We start from the raw sequence: 26,498 nt of genomic DNA, 5'->3' as shown, positions 1-26,498 counted from the left end.
TCCTAAACATATAAAGTATTTTTGTCACATGGGCACGGGCGGTTATAGGCACAGTCTCAGGAACTGAAATGGCACTCAGCAGATGCCGTCTGTATAACACAGCCAGCATCTGATTGTCACCAACGACTGAAATTAGCTCAGAAACCTGATGTTTAGTCCCTTTAATTATACATTAGAAATTTCGCCTAATGAACAGCCACACTGGGCACTGCAAAATGTACCATGAAAAAAACCTTACATAGCTTCATTTAAATCCTTGCTTAAAGGGGCTCTTGTAAGCACAGATTGACCGTTCAAACCAAGTACAGGCACTTGGTGCATCATGGCTGGGCCAATAATTTAAATACATCTTTCCACCTGCTTGGTTTCCATCGATCTCCACCCACCCCACCGCTCTTCTTTGATTGACATCTCTGGCTTCATAGAGCCAGAGAAGGGCATAGATAGATAGAAAATAAGTAGGTGGTGGAAAGGTTTTTTTTCACAAACTAAAGTAAATTTTAAAAATTGGCTGTGCCTGACCATGTCTGATCATTCCACATCTCTTGAGCAGGGGAGGCAGCAAAAGAGTATACAGACATTACAGCAGGGGATCACAGAGGATTCAGCAGATGGCCGTCTGTAAAATACAGCCAACATCTGCATGTAACAGCAATTACCGATACTAGCTCAGAAACCTAATGTTCACTTAGATGAAACTGTCAATAATTGACTGCGGTATTTAAATGGCCAGGTAGCCATTACACTGAAGTACCATTTATCGGTCTCCGCACTTCCTCTAAGAAAAAAAAAAAAAAGTGATAAATAGCGATTAAAACATTATAGCCTAAAATTATATTAGGGGGTGGTAAGTTACTGGTCTTAAAAAATGGCAGCAAAAAAAAGTTTTTCCCTTTTTTCAGATTTCTAATTTTATTTTAACCACTAAAATGTAAAAAAAAACGTAGAAGTTTGGTATTGCCGTAATCATATTGACCTGATGTATCATATTGCCAGGTTGTTTTTACTGCACAATGAACACTGTAAAAACAATGGCCAGATTGCTTTTTGTTTTCTTTTTTAAGGTTTTTTTTCACCATTCCACTACACTTGGAAGTTTATTTTCTTGTTTTTTTCAGTACATTATATTGTAAGGTAAATGTTATCATTTAAATCTGCAATGTAGGTGGCACTAGAGTTCTGGTCCTCTTCCTCTCTGAAGAGACAATTTGCATATTTCCCAGAGGAGCATTGCGGCTTTAAAAGTCTCCTCACCGGACATCCTTAACATGTCACTCTCCGCAAGGAGAAATGTTACCCCTTAGATACCGGTCTGAAGCCTCTCACCCAGCCAAACCAGAACTCACACATGGCACTGACGAGGGGCAGTACCCCGAAACACAGTGTCTGCAAATTGAGTTTCTGGTTTTGGCTTATATCCTAAGTCATGTGATAAGGGTCACTATTGACTTTTAGGATTGCTACTTCCTGTAGGGGGCACTAGAGTTCTGGTCCTCTTCCTCTCTGAAGAGACAATTTTACATATTCCTGTAAAAAAAAAGAAAGCCTTCATACCTCTGTCTTCAGAAAAATAAAAACATCTATGGCTGTTGGAAGGAGAAGGAAAAACAAAAGCACAAAAAAAAACTAAAATCACAATGTTATGAAAGGGTTAACTCTTAGCATTGCATCTACATCGGTATATGTAGTTTTTCCATTTATGGATAGTATCATAGAACAGGATAGACAAATAACACTTTTTGTGGTGTAGTAAGGGAAATATTCTGAATCTTTAACCCCTAAAGCTGTATAAAATGAATGTGCCATATACAGTATATGTATGGTGACTGCCTAGAAGCTACTGACAGAATGTGAAGTGGCATACGGTAAATTACAGGCAGCCGGAACCAAGGGTTTATATTCTCTGAGTGTGTGATATGCACAAGTCATTGTATGAGCGGCCCTGTGAGAGAACCTGGTTATTCCAGAAATGTCCTTGCAATGGGAATGGTTTGCTGGATCATGAATACTTATCCTCCTGGCTTAGCAAAAGGTGAAATGAAACTGGGTTCCTGTGGTTCAAACAGAAAACTTTACTTCTTTATGTTCTGTTTTCTGTTGGGGGATATTGATATTTTTGTTTGATACAAAGCGCTGTGAGAGAATTGGAGCTGTCTTCAGGCCATCTTACTTTTGTGGTCTTCAGAGAGTTTGTGTAGAAAATACAGTATGAGAGGATTAGCACTAAACCCAGTGATTATTAAACTTGGGGAAAAAAATGTAAAGTATCTGGGTACAAAACCTATTGAAGTATCATGTGGATGTCCTTTGGCAGTTCGGACATTTTCCTTCCCACCTGCCGTGACCTCAACCTGCATAAGAACATTTTATTATATCTTATTCTTTATTAGTATGTGAGTTGAAAACTATTCCGTTAAGAGTACTAAGTGGTACCAATAAGTAAAGCTATTTTGTGTGGGTCTCATCCTAAGGGTATGTTCACTTGAGCGTATTTTCAGTCCGAAATTTTTTTCACTGACCGAATCTGCTTGTGAAAAAGTTTACAGCATGCACTAGTTTCTTCTGTGTGTCACATGAGACCCATTCAAGTCTATGGGTGCGCCAAAAAATCAGATTCCATATGGAGCCACCGTATAACATCTGTTTTATATGGATACATTGCAATTCTGTAACATAGGAAACTTTAAATGGTCCTGTAAATGATTAATAACTGCTGCTGTAACAAAATGGATTGCACATGAATGACAAGTGAGAAAAATATTGTCCAGGTTTTCTGGATGAAACTCTTGACGGCTTTTTACACGCTCGTATAGACTTAGCCTAATTGCGATGTAGAATGCATATTCCATCGAAAACGGGCTGATGACAAAGAGATAATATGCCAAACATACACCGAACAACAGCTGTCGATTCGAGATGAGCAATTAGTTCCCCTGATTTGTGTTTTGCCAATTTGCACTGTGGTTCACGTTTCAATACCCCTTAGGATGCATTGGACGTAATCACCGGTGAGCTTTTATGTCACTAGACCAAGTTGAAGAGGCAAACGGCTAATATGTAAATGTAAGATATGACTGGTCTCTATGACCTGAGCATTTTTATATCCCAGCTACTGTTTCACAAAGCTGAAGTACATTTATATTTATTTTGCTTGTTTCCAAAGTTTTGTAACTTGCAGCAATAGTACAGTAAACCAAAAAAAGGGGGCACACATTACAACACAAACCAAAAGCTAAGGGCACTGCTGAATCATCCCAAGAAAGGTGTTTGAGAGGTAATCAGCAGAGACAGTGGGTAGAGGCAGTGCCATGGGCCTGATGAGGAAGAGATAGTGACCCCCATGCCCAGCCTTAAAAGAAGAATCGATCTGTGTTTGCAAAGGTAAAAAAGACGGTGGGCAGAGGAGGAGGGTATAAACATCTCCCAAAATGTTGATATGCTGAAATTCATGAGTACTCTGGTAAGTAACCCAGCACTGCTGGATGGATAGGTGTCTACTGGGGTCATCGAAGTCTTCAGCCTCGAGTTCATGCTAACATAAATTTAAAGACATTAATGCCCTAAATGTATTTTTTAGAAAAATCTAATTTATAGCTTGTTCTGAGCTGTGAACGGAATAACCTTACTGCTGCCCAGTTGCTTGTTGCCAAGTATACAATTGGGAAGAATAATTACTGACAAAAGCGTCATTGAGATTTGTACTGGGGTTGGTGCCATCCCAGTTGGCCTCGGAAGCGTAGGGGTACAGTAAGTACACTGGCCTCGGAAGCGTAGGGGTACAGTAAGTACACTGGCCTCGGAAGCGTAGGGGTACAGTAAGTACACTGGCCTCGGAAGCATAGGGGTACAGTAAGTACACTGGCCTCGGAAGCGTAGGGGTACAGTAAGTACACTGGCCTCGGAAGCATAGGGGTACAGTAAGTACACTGGCCTCGGAAGCGTAAGGGTACAGTAAGTACAATGGCCTCGGAAGCGTAGGGGTACAGTAAGTACACTGGCCTCGGAAGCATAGGGGTGCAGTTAGTACACTGGCCTTGGAAGCATAGGGGTACAGTAAGTACACTGGCCTCGGAAGCGTAGGGGTACAGTAAGTACACTGGCCTCGTAAGCGTAGGGGTACAGTAAGTACACTGGCCTCGGAAGCATAGGGGTACAGTAAGTACACTGGCCTCGGAAGCATAGGGGTACAGTAAGTACACTGGCCTCGGAAGCGTAGGGGTACAGTAAGTACACTGGCCTCGGAAGCGTAGGGGTACAGTAAGTACACTGGCCTCGGAAGCATAGGGGTACAGTAAGTACACTGGCCTCGGAAGCATAGGGGTACAGTAAGTACACTGGCTTCGGAAGCATAGGGGTACAGTAAGTACACTGGCCTCGGAAGCTTAGGGGTACAGTAAGTACACTGGCCTCTGTACCAGTGTAGAGCGCTTGCATTTCGGCTTTTGAATATGACTACTTGATATCTTGCACCTTGGTTTTTTGTAAACTATTCCAACATTACGTGTGACATACTGGCTGCACATTCACTTTTGAACAGCCTGTAATTGGATATACGTAGTCTGTCTTAATGTCTGTAATCTATGGAGGAGACAAACCTCCCAATGCAATTTTATTAAAAAAAAAGGCAGATATACAGTAGATATGTAACCTAATAAAAAAACTTTTATTCCAACAGTATGTATAAATTCTGCATAAAATAGGACTGACTATATAATCTTGTCAGATCAAAAAGATAAACAAAGCACTCAATGCGTCAGCTCCCTTCATGACATCTCAAATTGCGGGAAATGTCTGTACCCCACTGAACACCACTGATGAGATTTCTGTTATTAGAAATGACCTTAAGTCTGTACTTTCTGCTGTTGATGTTTTTAACCGTCGTAAATGGTTTATTTCCTTCCTTTTGAAAATCAATAAAAATAATTAAAAAATATAAAGATAAAAGATGAACTAGATAGGAACACAGTGCTAACAAGCACTAATTCTTCCAAAGGAAACCTATCAAGGAGACGTTTCTGTGACTTCTCTTTAATTGGCTGTTATGTTCTATAAATTAAGTTTCTTATTTCTTTCAGACCTGGGATTCATTTTTTTAATTAACCCCTTCATGACTGGGAATTTCTCAGTTTTTATGCTTTTAATCTTTATTCCTTTTCTTCCACGAGCCATAACTTTTTTTTTTATTTGTCAATCAACATACCGGTAGTCGTCTGAGAGCTTGTTTTTTGAAGGATAAGTTGTAGCTTTGACTGACACCATTCAGTTTACTATGTAATGTACTGAAAAACAAGAAAGAAATTCCAAGTGTGGTACAATGGTGGCAACAATGCCATTCTGCGACTGTAATTTGAGTTTTGTTTTTACAGCATTTATTGTGTGATAAAAATCACCTGACAGTATGATTCCTCAGGCCAGTTCGAGTATGCCAATACATTTATAAGGTGTTTTTTATATATTGTAGTGGTAAAAAAAAAAATTGTTGCCATTTTCTGGGCCAGTATTTTTTTTATTTTTACATTGATGGAGTTGTATGAGGGTTTGTTTTTGTGTGCAAGCTTTCATTTTTATTTATATAATTTTGGGATACATACTATACTTTAATCTCTTTTTTTGCATTCTTTATAGGGAGTGCATCGCCCCCCAAAAATCTGTTCTAACTTTTTTGTCTTTTCGGTGTTTAACGTATGGTTACAATAATTATACAACTTGATAGATTGGACCTTTTTGTCAATGTATCGTTAAAATAATTGTATGACTTGATTGACTTTTTTGACAATTACTTTTTATATGATGGCAAAATTTTAGACAAATAATAATGAAAGTTATATTTTGTTACGGTTACTTATCTTCCCTGTCTTAAATTCCTTTTTTCCTTAAAGATCATAAGCAGCTGCAATAATGAAGCCAGTGTCTGATTCATGCTGCCCATTATTATGGTAGCATGACACACTTTAAACTCATCTAAACTCTAGAAGATGTTACTAATTTAATAAGAGGTCTATTGTTAATCAGTTTGATCAGTGGTGATCCCTGCACTCCTGTGTAAGCATGCTCATTTTTGTAGCCAATTTTCAAAGGAAAATGTCACAAATCCTACAACAAAATTAGTAATTTTATTATGCAGAAAACTGGTACAAAGCCAATAATAAAAATTTAAAATCCTATTTAAAGGGAAGCAATCATCAGAAAATGATCTGTTTACATTTGATTATTGTGTTATTTATATTTATTTATTTTTTATCATTTTTTCATTTTTTTATATTACAATTTTTAATCAAAACAAAATTAATAATCTTGCAACATACTGGCATCTGGAGCTTTTTTAGACTCGTACTTCCTGTCCTTTCAGGACAGTTTTCAGCAAAGCTCCTTATCAGAGACAGAATTACCATGACAGGTAACACATCTGTACACGGCGGATATAAAAGGATACACCATTCACAATAGGCGATTTTTAAAGACCTTTGCACACATGTATTAGGTACTTAAAGAAAAAAAAATCCATTGTTCAGTGTGGCAATACACATTTTTAGTTCATATTGTGATATGTAAAAAAAATAATTACCCTCTTCCCCCAAAAGAAGTTCCAAATAACACAAAAACCTGATTTAAATAGTTAATTTCCTGATTATAATTTCCCTTTAAGAAAAGAAAATATGCTTGACTTGTCCCAACTACAATAGATGTAAACAGAGTAAAGAAAGTTGTATGTTATACCTACCGGTTGTCACTCTGACAGTAGTAAAGTATTTTCGTCTGGAGGCAGTCTTTGGTTGTCTTTAGTGATCCCTTGGTTATGTCTTCAGTGTTGACGTTCCAACTTATAATACAATTGAATTGTAACCTTAAAGGGATTGTCCATTTCATGGATAACCCCTCCTTAAATAGAGTCCCCAGAGTAAAATAAAAACTTTATACTAACCTCCCACATCAATGATGTTCCAGCGAACAGTGTAGCATAAAAGCAGCCGCTGATGGGCTGCAGCCTTCACAGTTCTGTCTGGTTGAAATGTGAAGGCTGCAGCCCATCGGAGGCTGCTGATGCGCTACAGTGGTTACGATGACATAACAGTGTTATGTTACTGCTCGAGACAAAGCTAGACTGGCGCTGGTCCCATGAGGTTGGTATGTATGTTTGCTTTTTTTACTTAATTTTATCTGGAACATTTTAAGTAATGATTGTTCAATATTGTCCCAATTGTCCCCTTTAAAGGGAATCTGTCAGCAGGTTTTTGATATGTAATCTGAGGGCTGAAGGAGAAAGAGGCTGAAACACAGAATTCAAGGATGTGTCCCTTGTTAAAGTGCATGCTGTTGTTTACTATGAAGGATTTATCACTAAGAGATTAACACTGCCGGACTATTCCAGCACCGCCCCCTCCCCCTGTGATAAGCATCTCACTGTGTATGGACTTTGTACACAGAGAGTCTGATGTGGGCGGGGCTAGCTTTCTCAGCTCTGCTTCATTCTAAACCTAAAAGCTCTGATTATGTGAGAACGGCTGCACCCAGTAATCTAACTAATACATCGTAGGATTCAGCTTCTCTTTACCTGTATTTTGCTGCTGTAAGATGAGGCAGCAAAGCCTGCTGACAGATTCCCTTTAAGAGTTCCTGTATGATTGACTAGGGAATCTTTCACTAGGCTGGGACAGGCAGACTGAAATGCAATTTATGAGAAGGCAGTTTGTCATTTCTGCTTTGTGATCTTACCACAATATGTTCCGGCTTTTACTCTGAGGTCTACCAGTGCTTCACAATCTACTATTTGGCTCCAAGGGTATACATTTAAACTGTTTCTTCTTATAAAAAAAAACCTAGTAGGAAAAGGATTAAATGTTAAGCTTATATATTGATGCCAGAAAGTTGACCTGCCAGACTAATTACAGGAGTTTTTAGATACCTTATTGCAGTGCATTTGTAGAAAAGCCTCGTAATTCATCTCTCCACCGACGAGCCAGACAAAATGGCATTTCATTGAATTGATGATGAATAACACGAGCAGTTGTTTGTAGATTGTGTGGCAACGCGTCCTAATACATAGCACTGCGTATCAGGCACGGGAACAATGTTCTGATTTAGCTGTTGGTGTATCAACAGTAATTGCTATTCCAATCTACCCGTAAGTGTAGCCATATGTACTCTCTAGCCATCTGAATCAAGTACCTTCTGGCTGGAATTAGTAGCCACAAAACTCCGCTCTACCTTCCCCTCTATTTGACTTTGCTCTTTTTTCGTAGGTATTTTTGTGCTTTCCTCTGTATAAGCACTGGGGGGATTTTTCTATTGCTATAAGTTTTGGATGGTTATAGTGTAAATTGTTGATGCAGAATAAAAAGCAGACAGTTTCTTGATTGTTTTCTTTACCAGCTGCCTGCTATATTAGTTGTGCAGATTATACAATAAATATTAAAGTCTACCAAGCTAGCTTGAAAGCATTCTATAATTCTTACTGTATGTAATTAGATTTTTTTTTTATAGTGCCAAGTATTATTTGAAGATGCAAGAAATTATTTTGAATGTCCTTTATTTTCTCCTCTAGGCTTCTAACTCAGAATGTTGGATTGCTCTATGTTGGAAACTACGAACGTCCATTTTCCCAGATAAAGGTATATTGTTTTTTAGTGACCACCTTTTTAAAGTTCAATATTTTATTGATATATAGTGCTTTGCAAAAGTTTTGGGCAGTTAAGAATGCTTTTAAAAATAGAAGTGTTAATAGTTTATTTTTATCAATTAATGTAATGCAAATTGAATATACAGAAGAGAAATCTAAATCAAATCAATATTTGGTGTGACCACCCTTTGTTCAAAGCTGCATCAGCTATTTTAGGGATACTTGCACAAAGTCAGGGGATTTTGTGTAATTATGGACAAGTGTATGAGTAACTAATTATACCAAGAGGTTATAATGATTATCGCTTTCATATTTAGGTTAAAACAGTCATTAACTGACATAGAAACAGCTGTGTAAGAGGCTTAAATTGGTTGAGGAACAGCCAAACTGCTACAAAGTTGAGGATGTGGAGATACTTTCATGTCCCAAGTTATACACCATGGCAAGACAAAACAAAGCAACAAGACACAAGGCAGTCATTCTGCATCAGCAAGATATCTCTCAGGCCAAGATTAAAGGATACTGGGATTTCAAATTTTGCAGTGTAAGCTTTTTTGAAGAAGCACCAAGAAATAGGCAACCTTCAGAACCATAGATGTCCAAGGAACTTAGTGCAGCAAATGAAAGACACATTATGCTTCCTTAGAAATTAGAAAATGTCCAGCAATGCCTTCAACTCAGAACTGGCAGCAACCAGTGGGACTCGGCGGCACCAATCTAATGTTCGGAGAAATGTTCTTCATGGAAGAATTATGGCCAAAAAGCCATACCTTTGACATTGAAACAAGGCCAAGCAACTCAACTATGAATGAAAACGCCGGAACTGGGGCGCAGAAAAAACAGCAGCAGGTGCTGTAGACTGATGAGTCAAACTTTGAACTATTTGGCTGTATCAGAAGGCAGTTCATTCACCAAAGGTCTAGACAGCGGTACCATAATGAGTGTCTGCTGGCAACATTGAAGCAATAAAGGCCGATATTTATCCATAATGCAATACCATCAAGGAGGCATCTGATTTGTCTCCAAATGTATTTATTACAGTGACAGTGGCCCCCAAAATAGCCAGTATAATTAAAAACTATATTCAGCATAAAGAAGAACAAGTAATCCTGGAAGTGATGATATGGCTTCCAAAGAGCCCTGATCTCCTCATCATCCAGCCTGTCTGCGATTACATGAAGAGACAGAAGGATCTGTGAAAGCCTACATCCACAGAAGATCTGTGGTTCATTCTCTAAGATGTTATGAAGAACCTCCCTGCCGAGTTCTTTCAAAAACTGTGTGCATGTACCTAAGAGAATTGATTCTGTTTTTAAGGCAACGTGTGGTTACACCAAGTATTGATTTTATTTTAGATTTCTCTTTCGTTCAATCACTTTACATTTTGTTAATTAAAAAAATAAACTATTAACGTTTCTGTTTTTTAATGCTTTCTTACTTTGCAGCATTTTTTCCACACCTGCCTAAAGCTTTTGTATAGTACTGTATGTCATAGAAAAGCCATGGTTGTATCCAGTATAAACGATTGAAAAAAGTTTTAACCCATGATCCACGTGGCACATGTTAAATCCTGCCTTGTCAAAATGAGTACCTTTTTAATGCTTGTGCGTTTGACACTTGTGCAAGTGCATTCAAACTGTCTTTCTGCTGACGTGTGTCATATCTCAGGCACCATTGGTAACATTTTGCCAATCAACCCTCATATTTGGTAGCTCCTTTGATGCTTCGTGTCAGTTGAGATTGATTGGAGGATCCTGACAATCATTGTGTGCATTTTACTTTGTGGGCAGTTTAAACCAATCAGTGAGCGCTATCTTTCCAAAGTACGTTCTCTTATTGGGGATTGTCTCTTCAGAGAGGAAGAGAACTAGAACTCTAGTGCCACCTACAGGAAGTAGGAATCTTAAAAGTCAATATTTATACTCTCTAACGAGCCATGTCACATGACTTAGGGCTATTATTCGAAGTCATGTGGCAAGGCTCGTTAGAGAGTCGATATTGACTTTTAGGTTTGCTACTTCCTATAGGTGGTACTAGAGTTCTAGTCCTCTTCCTCTCTAAAGAGACAATTTGCATATTTCTCAGAGGAGCATTGCGTCTTAAAAGTCTCCTCACCTAGACATGCTTAACGTGTCACTCTCCGCAAGGAGAAACATTACCCCTTGGATACTTCACTTATTGGGTGTCTGTTATTGTGATAAAGTGTGCTCTGCTGCTGTCTTCCTATGCTGTATATACTGTACCACTTACCTTTACTATGTGTATTGTACTGTTTGCTGCCTATACTATATGCACTTTACTGATTTTTTTTTGGTCTATGCCTCATTTACTGTGCTACGCTCTACTTGTGCTAGTTGTACTGTACTGCTTCCTACCAGTACTACATGTACTGTTTTGCTCCATACCTGTACTACATGTGCTGTGCTGCTCTCTATATGTGCTATTAATACTGTGCTGCCCCATACCTGTACTACATGTACTGTAAAACATGCAGTGAACTTTTTCACTTAATAGAAGCTCATTTGCATTGAAAGTAATTTACCTGCTTCCAGTTGGTCTTCTTTTTTCTGTATTCGTTTTTACTTTCCAACTTTTTTTTTACTGACCATGTTCCCAAATGTGGTGATTATAAAGCACTTACCCATATATTGTGCCTAGGAAGTGAGTGACAATGTATTCCTTTGTAAAGCACTGACTCCTGCTTTCCTGAAGCCTCAGACAAAACTGCAAAGCACTCTGACCTTAAATATGGCGGTAATGGAGGGGACCCAAGACATCCTATCAGCAGCCTCAAATGAAAAACACTGTGCACAGCACTGTGCATGCGCATGTTTCCCCATGTGTACAGCTCCTATAGGCCCTGCTGCTGTGTCTGTCACATGCCCCTATGTAATCAGCAGTGTTCAGCCCAGGATCACCATTATGCTCAGAAGACTGAACTAAACAAGGGGACGGATCTTTACAAATCAGCACATTGTAGATCTAGTAACAATGGAAAGGACAAATCCTTTTACTTGATATTATTCTATAATCTTTACTACACATTTGTGAAAGCTTTTATAAGCCAATCCTTTTAAATTACATTTTTACAAGAGTTTTTTTTAGAATCAGAGGTGTAGTTAGGGGTTCAGCTCAGGGGAAATTAAACTTCTAAGTTGGCCCCTAACCAGGTAACTAGAGCATGTTTTCAGCTACAGTGGCGCACCCAAATTGTGGGTATAAAGAAACCTTAGCAGATGACCTTGCTGTTATTGAAAATAAATCTTTATAGAAAGACCAATACTGATATTACCACCATATGGTGAGCATGTAGTGGTAGATACCAGTTCTGCAGAAAATGTAAGAGATTACGGTACAGTTATAGATGGTGACTTACAGCTGACGTTCTTTCTGGTGAAGGCGTTCACTTTTCCTTTCTCTTACATCTGACCCAGACCAACATAATTAATTCTTCCAGCCAGGACTCATCTGCAGAGTTTATAACAAAGACACATTTGACTTCTCACATTTCCAGCACCGTATCCATCTATTCCCAATTTGCACAAACTCATCATCTTGATGTCATCTTACTGCTGAGCTGTTGCTCACATATGTATCCCAAAAAACAGGGCTCCTCTTAGTGCCCTACATAGTAATGCCCACCACTGTGCCTCTTACAAAGTAAAATGCCTCCTTTGTGTGCTCTAGGTGGCAGAACTGCCCTGTAGAAAATATTAATGCCTTGTGAAAGTGCCCTAGAAATCAATGACCAAATTTTGTCCCCTTGAAAGTAGCAATGCCCTTTGTGTACCCCTTTGACGATCACAATACCCTGAGTGCCCCTATAACAATTAGTGCCTATTTAACATTTAATAATGTCCCTTGAGTTCCCCCTGCACAGCTCCCCTATACACAGTATTATCACAGTTCCCCTGTACACATTATGATATATATGTCATCACAGCTCTCAATACACAGTATAAAGCCCCCACAACTATCCTATACAGTGTGTCTTCACCGATCCCTTCTATATAGTATGATGTCCCCACAGCTCCCTTATACACAATATAATGCCCTCCAAAATGTATGATGCCCCTACAGTAGCCCCAACACTGTATGGTAGCCCCCTTATTAGCTCCCACTCTGCATAAGGGTCTCCTTTGTAACCCCCTACTCTATATGACAACTGCCTTAGTAGCCCCTGCACTGTATGAGGGCCCTCACACAATATTAAAATAAACATATACTCACCTAAACTCAGTGAGTTCACTGGCAGAGAGCGGGTGGACCGAGGCGGGGATATCATCGTGCCGAGTCACGCACAGGACGCCAGAATCCTAGTGTGATGACGTTATCACGTCCTTCTGCCTACTGTTCTGCAGTACAGGGAAGAAAAGTGAGTATAAGTGTTTATTTGTATATGGGTTTTTTTGTATGTGTGCAGAGGATACCATGCATACCAGGATTAGGGGGTGAGGGGGCCACACATACCAGGATTTGGGGATGAGGGGGCCACATATACCAGGATTGGGGGGTGAGAGGGCCCCACATACCAGAATTGGGGGATGAGGGGGCCGCACATACCAGGATTGGGGGATAGTGTACCATACATACCAGGATTGTGGGATGAGGGGGCCACACATACCAGGATTGGGGGGTGAGGGGTACCATGCATACCAGGATTCAGGGGTGAGGGGTACCATGCATACCAGGATTGAGGGGTGAGGGGTACCATGCATACCAGGATTGGGGGATGAGGGGTACCATGCATACCAGGATAGGGATCTGGGGGGGCCATGCATGCCAGGATTCGGATGAGTGGCCATGCATACCAAGATAGGGATGAGGGGTACCATGTATACCAGGATAGAGATGAGGGGTACCATGCATAGCAGGATTGGGGGATGAGGGGTACCATGCATACCAGGATTGGGGGATGAGGGGTGCCATGCATACCAGGACTGGGGGATGAGGGGTGCCATGCATACCTGTATTGGGGGATGAGGGGTGCCATGCATACCAGGATTGGGGGATGAGCGGTGCCATGCATACCAGGATTGGGGGATGAGGAGTGCCATGCATACCAGGATTGGGGGATGAGGGGTGCCATACATACCAGGATTGGGGGATGAGGTGTGCCATGCATACCAGGATTGAGGGGTGAGGGGTGCCATGCATACCAGGATTGAGGGGTGAGGGGTACCATGCATACCAGGATTGAGGGATGAGGGGTACCATGCATACCAGGATTGGGGGATGAGGTGTACCATGCATACCAGGATAGGGATCTGGGTGGGGGCTATGCATACCAGGATTCGGATGAGGGGCCATGCATACCAGGATAGGGATGAGAGGTACCATGTATACCAGGATAGAGATGAGGGGTACCATGCATACCAGGATGAGGGAGCCATGCATGCCAGGATTGGGGATGAGGGGCACCATGCATGCCAGGATTGGGGATGAGGGGTGCCATGCATGCCAAGATTGGGGATGAGGGGTGCCATGCATACCAGGATTGGAGATGAGGCGTGCTATGCATACCAGGATAGGGATGAGGCGTGCATGCATACCAGGATTGGGAGTGAGGGGTGCCATGCTTACAGGATTGGGGGTGAGGGGTGCCATACATACCAGGATTGGAGGTGAGGGGTGCCATGCATACCAGGATTGGGGGTGAGGGGTACCATGCATACAGGATTGGGGATAAGGGGTGCCATGCATACCAGGATAGGGATGAGGCGTGCCATGCATACCAGGATAGGGATGTGTGTTTTTATGTAAAATCATCCTTAAAACCTGTCTTGCGGGAGGATATATGGGAATCTAATGAAAATGTAGAGTCCCTGTGGGTGGAGATAAGGGGAGGGGGAAAAAATAATAAATTACTGATAGGGGTTTGTTATAAGTCTCCAAAAATAATGGAAGTAGCGGAGAATATCCTCGTAAAGCAAATAGATGAAGCAGCGACTCAAGGAGAAGTCATTATTATGGGAGACTTCAACTACCCTGAAATACATTGGGGGACAGAAACATGTAGTTCAAGCAAAGGTAATAGGTTTTTGACAACTATGAGAGACAATTACCTTTCACAACTGGTTCAGGACCCAACAAGATGGGGGGCACTGCTAGACCTAATATTAACCAATAGGCCAGACCGCATATCACATATACGAGTTGGGGGTCACTTGGGTAATAGTGATCACAAAATAATACGTTTTCATGTAACCTTTAATAACATGTGTAGTAGAAGGGTTACAAGGACACTAAACTTCAGGAAGGCTAATTTCCAACGGTTGAGAGATGATCTTAGTGCAATAAACTGGGACGATATCCTGAGACATAAAGCTACACAAAGCAAATGGGACACATTTATTAACATCCTGAATAGTACCTGTGCACAATATATATCCTTTGGGAATAAACATGGTAGAAATAGGAGGAAACCACTATGGCTAAATAGAGCTGTAAGGGGCGCAATAAGTGACAAAAAGAAAGCATTTAGAGAACTAAAGCAAGTAGGTAGTGATGAGGCATTAAATAAATATAGAAAATTAAATAAATTATGTAAAAAACAAATCAAGGCAGCAAAGATTGAGGCAGAGAGAATCATTGCCAGAGAAGGTAAAAATAACCCCAAAATATTCTTTAACTACATAAATAGTAAAAAACTAAAAAATGATAGTGTTGGCCCCCTTAAAAATAGTCTGGGTGAAATGGTGGATGAGGATGAGGAAAAAGGCAATATGCTAAATGATTTTTTTTCAACCGTATTTACACAAGAAAATCGCATGAAAGAAAACATGATTAGTGATAACAGAAATTCTCCATTAAATGTCACTTGCTTAACCCAGCAGGAAGTACGGCGGCGTCTAAAAATCACTAAAGTTGACAAATCCCCGGGCCCGGATGGGATACACCCGCGAGTACTGCAGGAATTAAGTAACGTCATAGATAGACCATTATTTTTAATCTTTAAAGATTCCATAATAACAGGGTCTGTACCACAGGACTGGCGTATAGCAAATGTGGTGCCAATATTCAAAAAGGGGACAAAAACTGAACTTGGAAATTATAGGCCGGTAAGCTTAACCTCTACTGTGGGTAAAATCCTGGAGGGTTTCCTAAGAGATGCTATACTAGAGTATCTGAAGAAGAATAACCTCATGACCCAATATCAACATGGGTTTACGAGGGACCGTTCCTGTCAAACTAATCTGATCAGTTTTTATGAGGAGGCAAGTTCTGGACTGGACCAAGGAAATGCAGTGGATGTTGTGTATATGGACTTTTCAAAAGCTTTTGATACGGTTCCACACAAAAGTTTGATACATAAAATGAGAACAATGGGGATAGGGGAAAATATATGTATGTGGGTTAAGAATTGGCTCAGTGATAGGAAACAAAGGTGGTTATTAATGGAAAACACTCAGACTGGGTCTCAGTTAACAGTGGGGTACCACAGGGGTCAGTATTGGGCCCCCTTCTTTTTAACATATTTATTAATGACCTTGTAGGGGGCATACAGAGTAATATTTCAATATTTGCAGATGACACTAAACTCTGCAGGGTAATCAATACAGAGGAGGACAATTTTATATTACAGGAGGATCTATGTAAACTAGAAGCTTGGGCTGATAAATGGCAAATGAGCTTTAATGGGGATAAATGTAAGGTAATGCACTTGGGCAGAGGAAATAAAATGTATAATTATATGCTTAATTGTAAAACACTGGGCAAAACTGTAACTGAAAAAGACCTTGGTGTATTGGTGGACGACAAGCTCACGTTTAGTGGCCAGTGTCTAGCAGCTGCTGCAAAGGCAAATAAAATAATGGGATGCATTAAAAGAGGCATAGATGCTCATGAGGAGAACATAATTTTACCTCTATACAAGTCATTAGTGCGACCACACTTAGAATACTGTGTACAGTTCTGGTCTCCGGTGTATAAGAAAGACATAGCTGAACTAGAGCGGGTGCAGAGAAGAGCGACCAAGGTTATTAGAGGACTGGGGGGTCTGCAATACCAAGACAGGTTATTACACTTGGGGTTATTTACTGTGGAAAAAAGAAGGCTTAGGGGTGACCTTATTACTATGTACAAGTATATGAGGGGACAGTACAAAGACCTTTCTGCTGATCTTTTTACTCTGAGGCCTGAGACGGGGACAAGGGGGCATCTTCTACGTCTGGACGAAAGAAGGTTTAATCATAATCACAGACGGGGATTCTTTACTGTAAGAGCAGTGAGACTATTGAACTCTCTGCCGCATGATGTTGTAATGAGTGATTCACTACTAGAATTTAAGAAGGGCATGGATGCCTTTCTTGAAAAGTATAATATTACAGGTTATAAATACTAGATTCCTTGATAGGGCGTTGATCCAGGGAGCTAGTCTGATTGTCGTATGGAGTCGAGAAGGATTTTTTTTCCCCAATGTGGAGCTTAGTGTTTGCCACATGGTTTTTTTTTGCCTTCCTCTGGATCAACATGTTAGGCTATGGGTTGAACTAGATGGACTTAGTCTTCCTTCAGCCTTAAAAACTATGTTACTATGATACCAGGATAGGGATGATGCGTGCCATGCATACCAGGATTAGTGGTGAGAGGTGCCATGCATACCAGGATTGGGAGTGAGGGGTGCCATGCTTACAGGATTGGTGGTGAGGGGTGCCATAGATACCAGGATAGTGATGAGGTGTGCCATGCATACCAGGATTGGGGGTGAGGGGTACCATGCATACAGGATTGGGGATGAGGGGTGCCATGCATACCAGGATAGGGATGAGGCGTGCCATGCATACCAGGATAGGGATGAGGCGTGCCATGCATACCAGGATAGGGATGAGGCGTGCCATGATACCAGGATAGGGATGAGGCGTGCCATGCATACCAGGATTAGTGGTGAGAGGTGCCATGCATACCAGGATTGGGAGTGAGGGGTGCCATGCTTACAGGATTGGGGGTGAGGGGTGCCATACATACCAGGATTGGAGGTAAGGGGTGCCATGCATACCAGGATAGGGATGAGGCGTGCCATGCATACTAGGATAGGGGTGAGGAGTGCCATGTGTACCAGGATTGAGGGAGAGGGGTGGCATGCATACCAGGATTGGGGGTGAGGGGTGCCATGCATACCAGGATAGGGATGAGGGCAGCAAATAGCAGGATTGGGGAGCACAAATACCAGGATGGGAGACTATATACCAATAAAAATGCTCGCCACCCGGGCATAGAACAGGCTCAATAGCTAGTTAAAGTATATCTTGATGTATAGTGACAGAGTCTACATTATTCAGTATATTTCTTTCTAATAGCTATTTGTCCTGTTATATGACATATACATGCATACACTGCAGGCATAGTGTCTAACCATTATTCTAACCTTGAAGTCACTTTGTACTAGATTCTGCACTTGATTACACCAGGTCATCTGCCTCCTAACTGAACCTTATGTTTTCCCTTTACAACAGCTGCTATATCTCTTTAGGGAGTAACTTTTAATGATTAATCCACATTTCTATCATTATAGCAATATCTTGTGACTTTGTGAATTTGGAGCTTTTTCAGAATGTCAGCTGCCTTTTTATTCAGTCACTTTATGGCTAGAGAAACATCCCAAGGCAATGTGTCCTGCTTTATATTGTGATATTGTATAGGAGTTGGAATCAGAGAGGCTCTAAACAGTGGTGTAAAATCACTAGTGTTTGTATAGTTATTTAGGCTGGAATAGAGCTTAAAATTGGGGTATGAAATGTAAAAATAATGCACATCATATATCCCCTAATTATTGATATTGCTCTGTTCTACAGCATAGTTTCCAGTCCTGTTTGCATTATTGGAGAAGTGATGACGTATGGTATATGACATATCGCCTGAATGTAGCAGCCAATATGCACCTGATGTGGTGACATTTTGTCATTGATGGATTCATGGTGCTGTCAAGTGGTGATGTCACACCATCACATTGTTTTGGAAACAGGAAATTGAAGGAATCAATAAGGGAGCTGTACCACATTAATGGAGCAAATCAATTCAATTAGTATATTTTACAGAATTTATTTCCATGTTTTCCCTTCTGTATCCTTATTTCTATATTTCAGGCTTGTTCACATGCTGCAGATTCTGCAACTTGTGCCACTAATCAATACTACTTTCAGTGCTTCCGAACAGGATAGTATCTGTAGCATGTGCATGAATCTGCCAGTCTCATTCAGAATAAATAGGACAATCACACAAATTTGTATAACAAATCTGCTGTGTCTGAACTTACCCTAAGGACTTGTATATACCTATGAGACTGTACGTTTGGGTCCAGGGATGCGTAGTTAGTCCACGTATTGTAGTCCATACACAGACAGTGAAATAAAACGTATTTGTGCATCTGTGCTTTAATTCAGTACTAAAGGTGTGCTGGTCCTATTTTTTCTTTTTTGTGTAGTACGTATTGGGAGGGGTGGGGGGAAGCACCCTTATCTACCCACCATTCACACATAAGGTTTTAATTGCAAGCTATGCCTGGTTTCCTTTTCACTCCCCATTCACATGAGGCTGTTTTGGCACATAGAGAGGTAAAACATTTAGTGTTTAGGGACCATCCATAATAAAAGGTCACCTTGGCGTGGTTGGATGGCTTTTGTGCTCTTGGATCAAAAAACACTAACTAAGTATTTTACATTTTTAACATTTGCAGCAATAATGAAGTTCATGTATTGATGAATCGCAGTGTGCTGATGCATCGTGTATATACAGTGGGGGAAAAAATAATTTGATCCCTTGCTGTTTTTGTAAGTTTGCCCACTGACAAAGACATGAACAGTCTATAATTTTAAGGGTAGGTTAATTTTAACATTGAGAGATAGAATATAAAAAAAAAATCAAGAAAATCACATTGTATAAATTAGATTTATTTGCATTTTGCAATGAGAAATAAGTATTTGATTCCTCTGGCAAACAACACTTCATACTTTGTGGCAAAACCCTTGTTGACAAACACAGCATTCATACGTTTTATGTAGGTGATGATAAGGTTTGCACACATGGGAGGAATTTTGGTCCACTCCTCTTTGCAGATCATCTCTAAATCATTAAGATTTTGAGGCTGTCGCTTGCAACTCAGAGCTTCAACTCCCTCCATGAGTTTTCTATGGGATTAAGGTTTGGAGACTGGCTAGGCCACTCCATGACCTTAATGTGCTTCTTTTTGAGACACTCCTTTGTTGCCTTGGATTTATGTTTTGGATCCTTGTCTTGCTGGAAGACCCAGCCACAACCAATTTTTAATGGCCTGTTGGAGGGAAGGAGGTTGTCACTCAGGATTTTACGGTACATGGCTCCATCCATTCTCCCATTGTTGCTGTGAAGTAATCCTGTGCCCTTAGCAGAGAAACATCCTCAAAACATAATGTTTCCACCTCCATGCTTGACTGTGGGGACTGTGTTCTTTGGGTCATAGGCAGCATTTCTCTTCCTCCAAACACGACGAGTTGAGTTAATGCCAAAGAGCTCAATTTTTGTCTCATCTGACCACAGCACCTTCTCCCAATAACCCACAGAATCATCCAGGTGTTCGCTGGCAAACTTCAGAGGGGCCTTGCACATGTGCCTTCTTGAGCAGGGGGACCTTGTGGGCACTGCAGGATTTTAAACCTTTAAGGCGTAATGTGTTACCAATGGTTTTCTTGGTGACTGTGGTCCCAGCTGCCTTGAGATCATTAACAAGTTACCCCTGTGTAGTTTTAGGCTGATCTCTCACCTTCCTCATGATCAAGGATACCCCACGAGGTGAGATTTTGCATGGTGACCCAGATTGATGTTGATTGTCAGTCATTTTGTATTTTTTCCATTTTCTTACTATTTCACCAACAGTTGTCTCCTTCTCACCCAGCGTCTTACTTATTGTTTTGTAGCCCATTCTAGCTTTGTGCAGGTCTATGATCTTGTCCCTGACATCCTTAGAATACTCTTTGGTCTTGCCCATGTTATAGAGGTTAGAGTCTGACTGATTGAGTCTGTGGACAGGAGTCTTTTATACAGGTGACTATGTAAGACCGCTGTCTTTAATGCTGGTAACGTGTTGATTAGGAGCATCTAACTGGTCTGTAGGAGCCAGAACTCATAATGGTTTGTAGGGGATCAAATACTTAGTTCTCACTGCAAAATGCAAATAAATGTATCTAATTTATACATTGTGATTTTCTTGATTTTTTTTTTGGATATTCTATCTCTCAATGTTAAAATTAACCTATCCTTAAAATTATAGACTGCTCATGTCTTTGTCAGTGGGCAAACTTACAAAAACAGCAAGGGATCAAATAATGATTTCCTTCACTGTATATCTTAGTATATTGGCCAAATACCGTATTTGTGCACCAGTGCATTAATTTAATACTAAAGGTGTGCAGGTCCTATTTATTTATTTTTTTGTGTAGTGAAATATGACCATCTGAAGCTGGCTTTCAAGCGATTTTCCCACAAAATCAAGTTTACACCTTTCAACAGGATAGACAATAAATTGCTAGGCTAGAACCCCTCTAAGTGAAAAATTTCAGTTCTATTTTTCTCTGTCTATTGTTTTAATGCTTGTAATCTATGACCATTCTGTTTATGCTGAAATGGAGATCAGCCTTCCATGCTTACTGCAACAAGGTGCCTGATTGCTTACTCTACCTTTCTGTTACTGTGCAGTTGGCATATTTGGTTGTGCTGTTTCTAGTACTTCCAGGTCCGCTGATCCACACTCTGCCCTTAATATCCAGCTCTACTGGTCTTCGTTGTGCCATCTGGCAAATCCAGCTTCACCTAGTTGTGATGATTTGGGCTTGTGTTAGGCTGCGTGCCCACTATGCATTTTTGCCGCGCAATTTCCGCAGCGAAAATGCTTAAACGCTTGGTAATACGTGCCCCATGGTCCCCAATGATAATCCGCATGTGCTATGCACATCTGCGGAAATTTCTGCTGCGGATTATCATTGCGAAAAAATCCGCAGCATGTCCATTAATTTTGCGGAAACGCGGCGTAATCGCCACCATTGACTTGCATTGAATCGCATAATATCTGCATGATAACATGTACACATGCGGATATTAAGCGATTCAATGCGCGGATGGTACCCGGGTCTGGAGAAGAGGAGACTCTCCTCCAGACCCGGGTACCATAGTAACTGTAGTTAAAAAAAGAATTAAAATAAAAAAAACACATTATACTCACCTTCTGAAGGCCCCCGATCTCCTGTATGGTGCGGCCGGTGCCTTGGGCGGCTCGCAGTGGTGTGAAAGGACCTTCTATGACGTCATTTAGTCATGTGACAGGTCACGCGACTGCCAACGTCAGCGGTCGCGTGACCTGTCACATGACTAAATGACGTCATGGAAGGTCCTTTTACACCACCCCGAGCCCCCCAAGGCACCGGAGAAGGAGACCGGGGGCCATCGGAATGTGAGTATAATGTTTTTTTTTAATTTTTTACCATTTTTATTCTTTTTTAACTATTAACTTGGTCACACTATATAAATCCATGCCGGTTGCATGGATTTATATAGTGTGACCAAGTTGTCAAGCACTTTTCGAAGTGATGCTAAAATCTCTTGGAAAAGCGCTTGATAACCCGCATGCAAAAACGCTTGACAAACGCTTCTACCTGGCTGGAAAAACGCATGTAAAAGCCTCATGCGTTTTTCCTGCCAGGGAGATGCAGATAAAATCCGGAGCATTTCAGCTTTGTGGCCTCTTAGCCTTACACCCACAGGACCTGAGCACCTTACAGTCATTTAGTCCACCATGAATTCTTCTGTATACCAATATGCAAATTGCCTCTTCAGAGATGGAGAGGACTTGTACTCTATAGCTCCACCTATCGGAAGTAGCAATCCTACAAGTCACAATCAACCCTTTAACGAGTCGTGCAATATGACTTAGAATAAAAGCCAAATCAGAATCTCAATTTGCAGACACTGTGTTTCAGGCTCTTGGCCCTCGTCAGTGCAAAGTATGAGAACTGATTTGGCTAGGTGAGAAGCTCTGGACTGAGGTCTAAGGGGTAACGTTTCTCCTTATGGAGAGTGACACACCAGCTCTGGCACGTCAAGGTAAGGAGGCTTATTCGCCATGCAATGCACCTCTGGGAAATTTAATATGCAAATTGCCTCTTCAGAGAAAAAGAGGACTTGTACTCTTTAGCGCCACCTATTGGAAGTAATAAAAATTTCCCGGAGGAGCATTGCATGGCGAATAAGCCTCCTTACCTTGACGTGCCAGAGCTGGTGTTCACTCTCCATAAAGAGAAACGCTACCCCTTAGACCTCTGTATACCAAAATATTTTAGAATAAAAGTTGAGGCCATCTATCCAAAAGCTAAAGCTTGGTCGAAACTGGGGTTGCACAACAGGACAATGCATTCAAGCATGCCTGCAAATATATATCAGAATAGCTGAAAAAGAAAGGAAACAAGGTGTTAGCTCAATTGAAATGCTGTGGTTGGATGTTAAAAGAGCTGTGCTTAATCAAATGACTACAAACCTCTATGAAATTAAGCAATGTTGTAAAGAAGAGTCGACCATAATTCCTCAAGAACTGTATGAGACACTAATGGCTAAAAATTATTACTTCAAGTTATTGCTGCTCTTGATTAATGGGATGTACTTAATTTTTCACACACTGCTTCTGCATTTTGACATAGTTTTTGTTAATCTGTTCAAGGCCAGGCCATTTTTTCCTCGTTTTATCACCCTGACATTTTTGGGTTTTTCATCTATGTTGATTTAAACAAGAAGTATTTGTTTTTCACAACAGGACCATTAAATTACTTTTTAAATTGTATTCCCATTTCCTTAGAGATTATTCTTATATATCTGATATGTTATTTTCCTATGGGATTGGGGCTGGAAACAGTGATTTGAACTGGATGTAGCTTTTTTTTTTTTTTTAATTTGATTAATTTATTCTTGCTTTTTTATTTTACTTATTTTTCATTTATTTCACATATTGTGTACACACATAAAATCATGAAAAGGCCTTTGGGGCATTTCAACATTTAAATACATTTTTATTTTGCTGATTTTATACCGCGGATTTCTAACCCTTTTATATTGCTTAAGGCTAAGTTACCACTATGAGTTTTTGATGCTGCGTATGTATATTCGCTGCACAAAAAATGCAGCATGCTACAGTTCCACCATAGTGGATGGGATTCGCACGATGCTTACAGTGATATTCTAAAAGGTAAATGCAGAGTAATAGGCAGACCTACTGGATGATTAAAGCCTCTGGGCAGTCTGGAAGCAGTTAAAGTTAATACATAACAACACAGTGCAATTTGTCATTGTTCATCTGGGCTTGTATTTATCTTAAAGGGAACCTGTCACTTCCTGAAACACTATTAACCTGCAGATATGGGGTTAATTTACAGGTTAATAGCATTCCAAAGCTGCCCAGCTGCTGTACGGAAAGTTCCTGCCAAGAGAGAATTAACTATATTCCTCACGGCAGCCTCCAGCTTTGTCATACAGGCCCGACTTCAGTCACAGCTCCACACATAATGAGCGGCGACTGTAATCAGGCCCCAACACTGACTGACAGCCAGCTCAGCAGTGTATCAGTACAGAGCCTGCTGTCAGTCAGTGCCAAGGCGTGGTTACAGCCACCGCTCCGGCTGCGCCTCTAGGACTGAAAGCCGGAGGCTGCCAGGAGGAATAAAGTGCATTTCCTCCCAGCAGCCAGGCTTTTTAAGTGCAGCAGCCTGACAGATTAGAACACTATTAACATATAATGCACCTATAATCAGGGCTGTGGAGTTGGTAAGCCAAACCTCCGACTCCTCAATTTCCATGACACCAACTCCGACTCCACGACTCCGACTCCCTCATACATGGCTCATGTTTAAGTAATAGATTTACTGTAGCACAGATTCATCTCAGCTACAAGTCTAGACCCTTAGATCAGGAATAGGACAGACATTTCATAACTTTCCCAAATTCTTTTAAAAAAAATATTCCCCACAAACTGCATTGAACTACTGTACCCAATTTATTATATAATTTAGGAGTCGGAGTTGGTCCATATTATTCCGACTCCACCAAAATGGGCTCAGACTCCACGACTCTGACTACACAGCCCTGCCTATAATGCCATAAGAATGACAGTGAAGGTGAACTGCCCACTGAAAATAGTATATAGCAAGGTTCTGGCCAGGAGAATAAGGACAGATTCTGAACATATTATACTGGTATGTGCACCAAAATCAAGTTTTACTTGTGTTGGATGAGGGAAACGAGCATGTTTTTCTGTAGGTTTCAAGTGACAGGACAGGAACATTGTTCATTAAGTCCCATAAAAGTTGCATTACTTTATTTATTAATCCCTTAGATAAAAAAAACTTGTATGTGATCTGGCAATTACTGAAGAAATGCCAACTTGTTATTCTGCAAGTAAAGGAGTGGTCCAGGACTTGTACTGAGGGCCTATCTTTAAGATGGGTCATCAATATCAGATCGGGAGTGATGTGACACCAGTCGATCAGCAATAATTGGTGCCGCTGGCACTAAGCTCTGGGTGCTGGAGCGTCAGGGATTTTAACAGTTGAGTGATTTAAGTTGTTAAGTTATCACATTTTCACCTTTTCTCTGAAAACCCCTATAATGGAGTTGATGTGTTTTGTAAATATTTAGTCTTTTCAAAGTATGTTCTAAGTAATTTCCTCAAATTCTTTCCTTGAAAAAAAAAGCTGTTTTTAAAAGCTATAGAACACCATGTATTGCCCTCCAGCAAGTCACAAAGTTTATAATTTAACCTGTACTAAATCCATTTAAATTGTTAAAGTTTCAGTCTGCTTATAGTGACCTTTTAGAGTAATTGAAAAAAAACAAAACATTTTCACTTAAGCTTCTTTTATGCTTTCGGACTGATGCTAAGGCCCCAATTCATCAAAGTGATTACATCAGAATTCTGACATAACTTGCATTGAAAAGCCACTATATTTTTGCACAACATGGAGTTGGGCATTTTCACACGATTTTTTCCCAGGTTTGCCAAAAACAGTCATGTGACACCACTGCTTGTCTAATTCATGATGAGTGATGCCATTCTTTACGCCATAAATCTTACTCAAATCCCTTACAATGACTGGAGTAAGATTTGTAGCAAGGTGCACGCTACTTCATGCCTGATGTGTGGATAATGTCCGTTTTGATGAATCGCGCCTAAGTGTTTTCTTGCTGCTTGGCATAAGCTATGGAGTCACGTGGAGTATGATGCATTCCCAATGTTGATCTCACCCAGAAGAATAAAAATTGATTGCTGTTAACAGTCCTGAAAGTAAACTCCAGTTATCTCCACTTCACTATTTGGTTTCTCTAGCCCATATGATTGTAATGGAAGAATGGTAAGAGCTACATATTTTTAAGCTATTATTGTATAAGAATCCTAAAAAAAGAGAAAAATTATTCAGCTCACCCTCCTGTCGGCCAGCAATCACAGGCAACCCGGTGTACAGGAGCACTTGGGAGAATCAATCCCACACAGAAGGTTCATCAGTGTATATTCCATAAAATGATTAGCGAGATGTCATTAAGACATGGGAGTTATTACGCTTTTTGAATCTTTGAACTCCCCGGTTCTTTGTCATAATATGGAATATATACTGATGAAGATGGTTTTTAACAATTTTGGCATAAACATTGATGTTATCTAGTTACGTGTGCTGGATCCTCTACTACCTTGTAAACTACTGGATAAGAATGTCTTTATGCCAACATTCAGAGCCGTTATGTGATGGCCCCCCATCCAAGTATTCATGGTCCCCCCCATCCCCATCCTGGTATACATGGTCCCCCATCCCCATCCTGGTATACATGGCACCTATTCCCACCCTGGTATACATGCTTACCCACATCCCCATCCTGT

The 26,498-nt window shown here is 40.6% G+C and overlaps 1 protein-coding gene across 2 annotated transcripts in view; it reads left to right on the top strand.

Annotated features, from left to right (window-relative positions):
- Nucleotides 1–26,498, top strand: part of RNGTT (RNA guanylyltransferase and 5'-phosphatase) — a 584,571-nt gene that overhangs the window by 528,198 nt on the left and 29,875 nt on the right. For both annotated transcript variants that reach the window (XM_073675692.1, XM_073675691.1), the window contains exon 14: nucleotides 8,543–8,609. In XM_073675692.1, coding sequence (XP_073531793.1) covers nucleotides 8,543–8,609 — 67 coding nt within the window. The remainder of the gene's footprint in view (nucleotides 1–8,542; nucleotides 8,610–26,498) is intronic.

This window comes from Phyllobates terribilis, unplaced genomic scaffold (assembly GCF_046119375.1).
Source record: "Phyllobates terribilis strain yellow unplaced genomic scaffold, ASM4611937v1 Scaffold_3__8_contigs__length_932513732, whole genome shotgun sequence".
Taxonomy (NCBI): domain Eukaryota; kingdom Metazoa; phylum Chordata; class Amphibia; order Anura; family Dendrobatidae; genus Phyllobates; species Phyllobates terribilis.
Note: the sequence above shows the minus strand (reverse complement) of the source record. Positions and strands in the feature narration are given on the sequence as shown.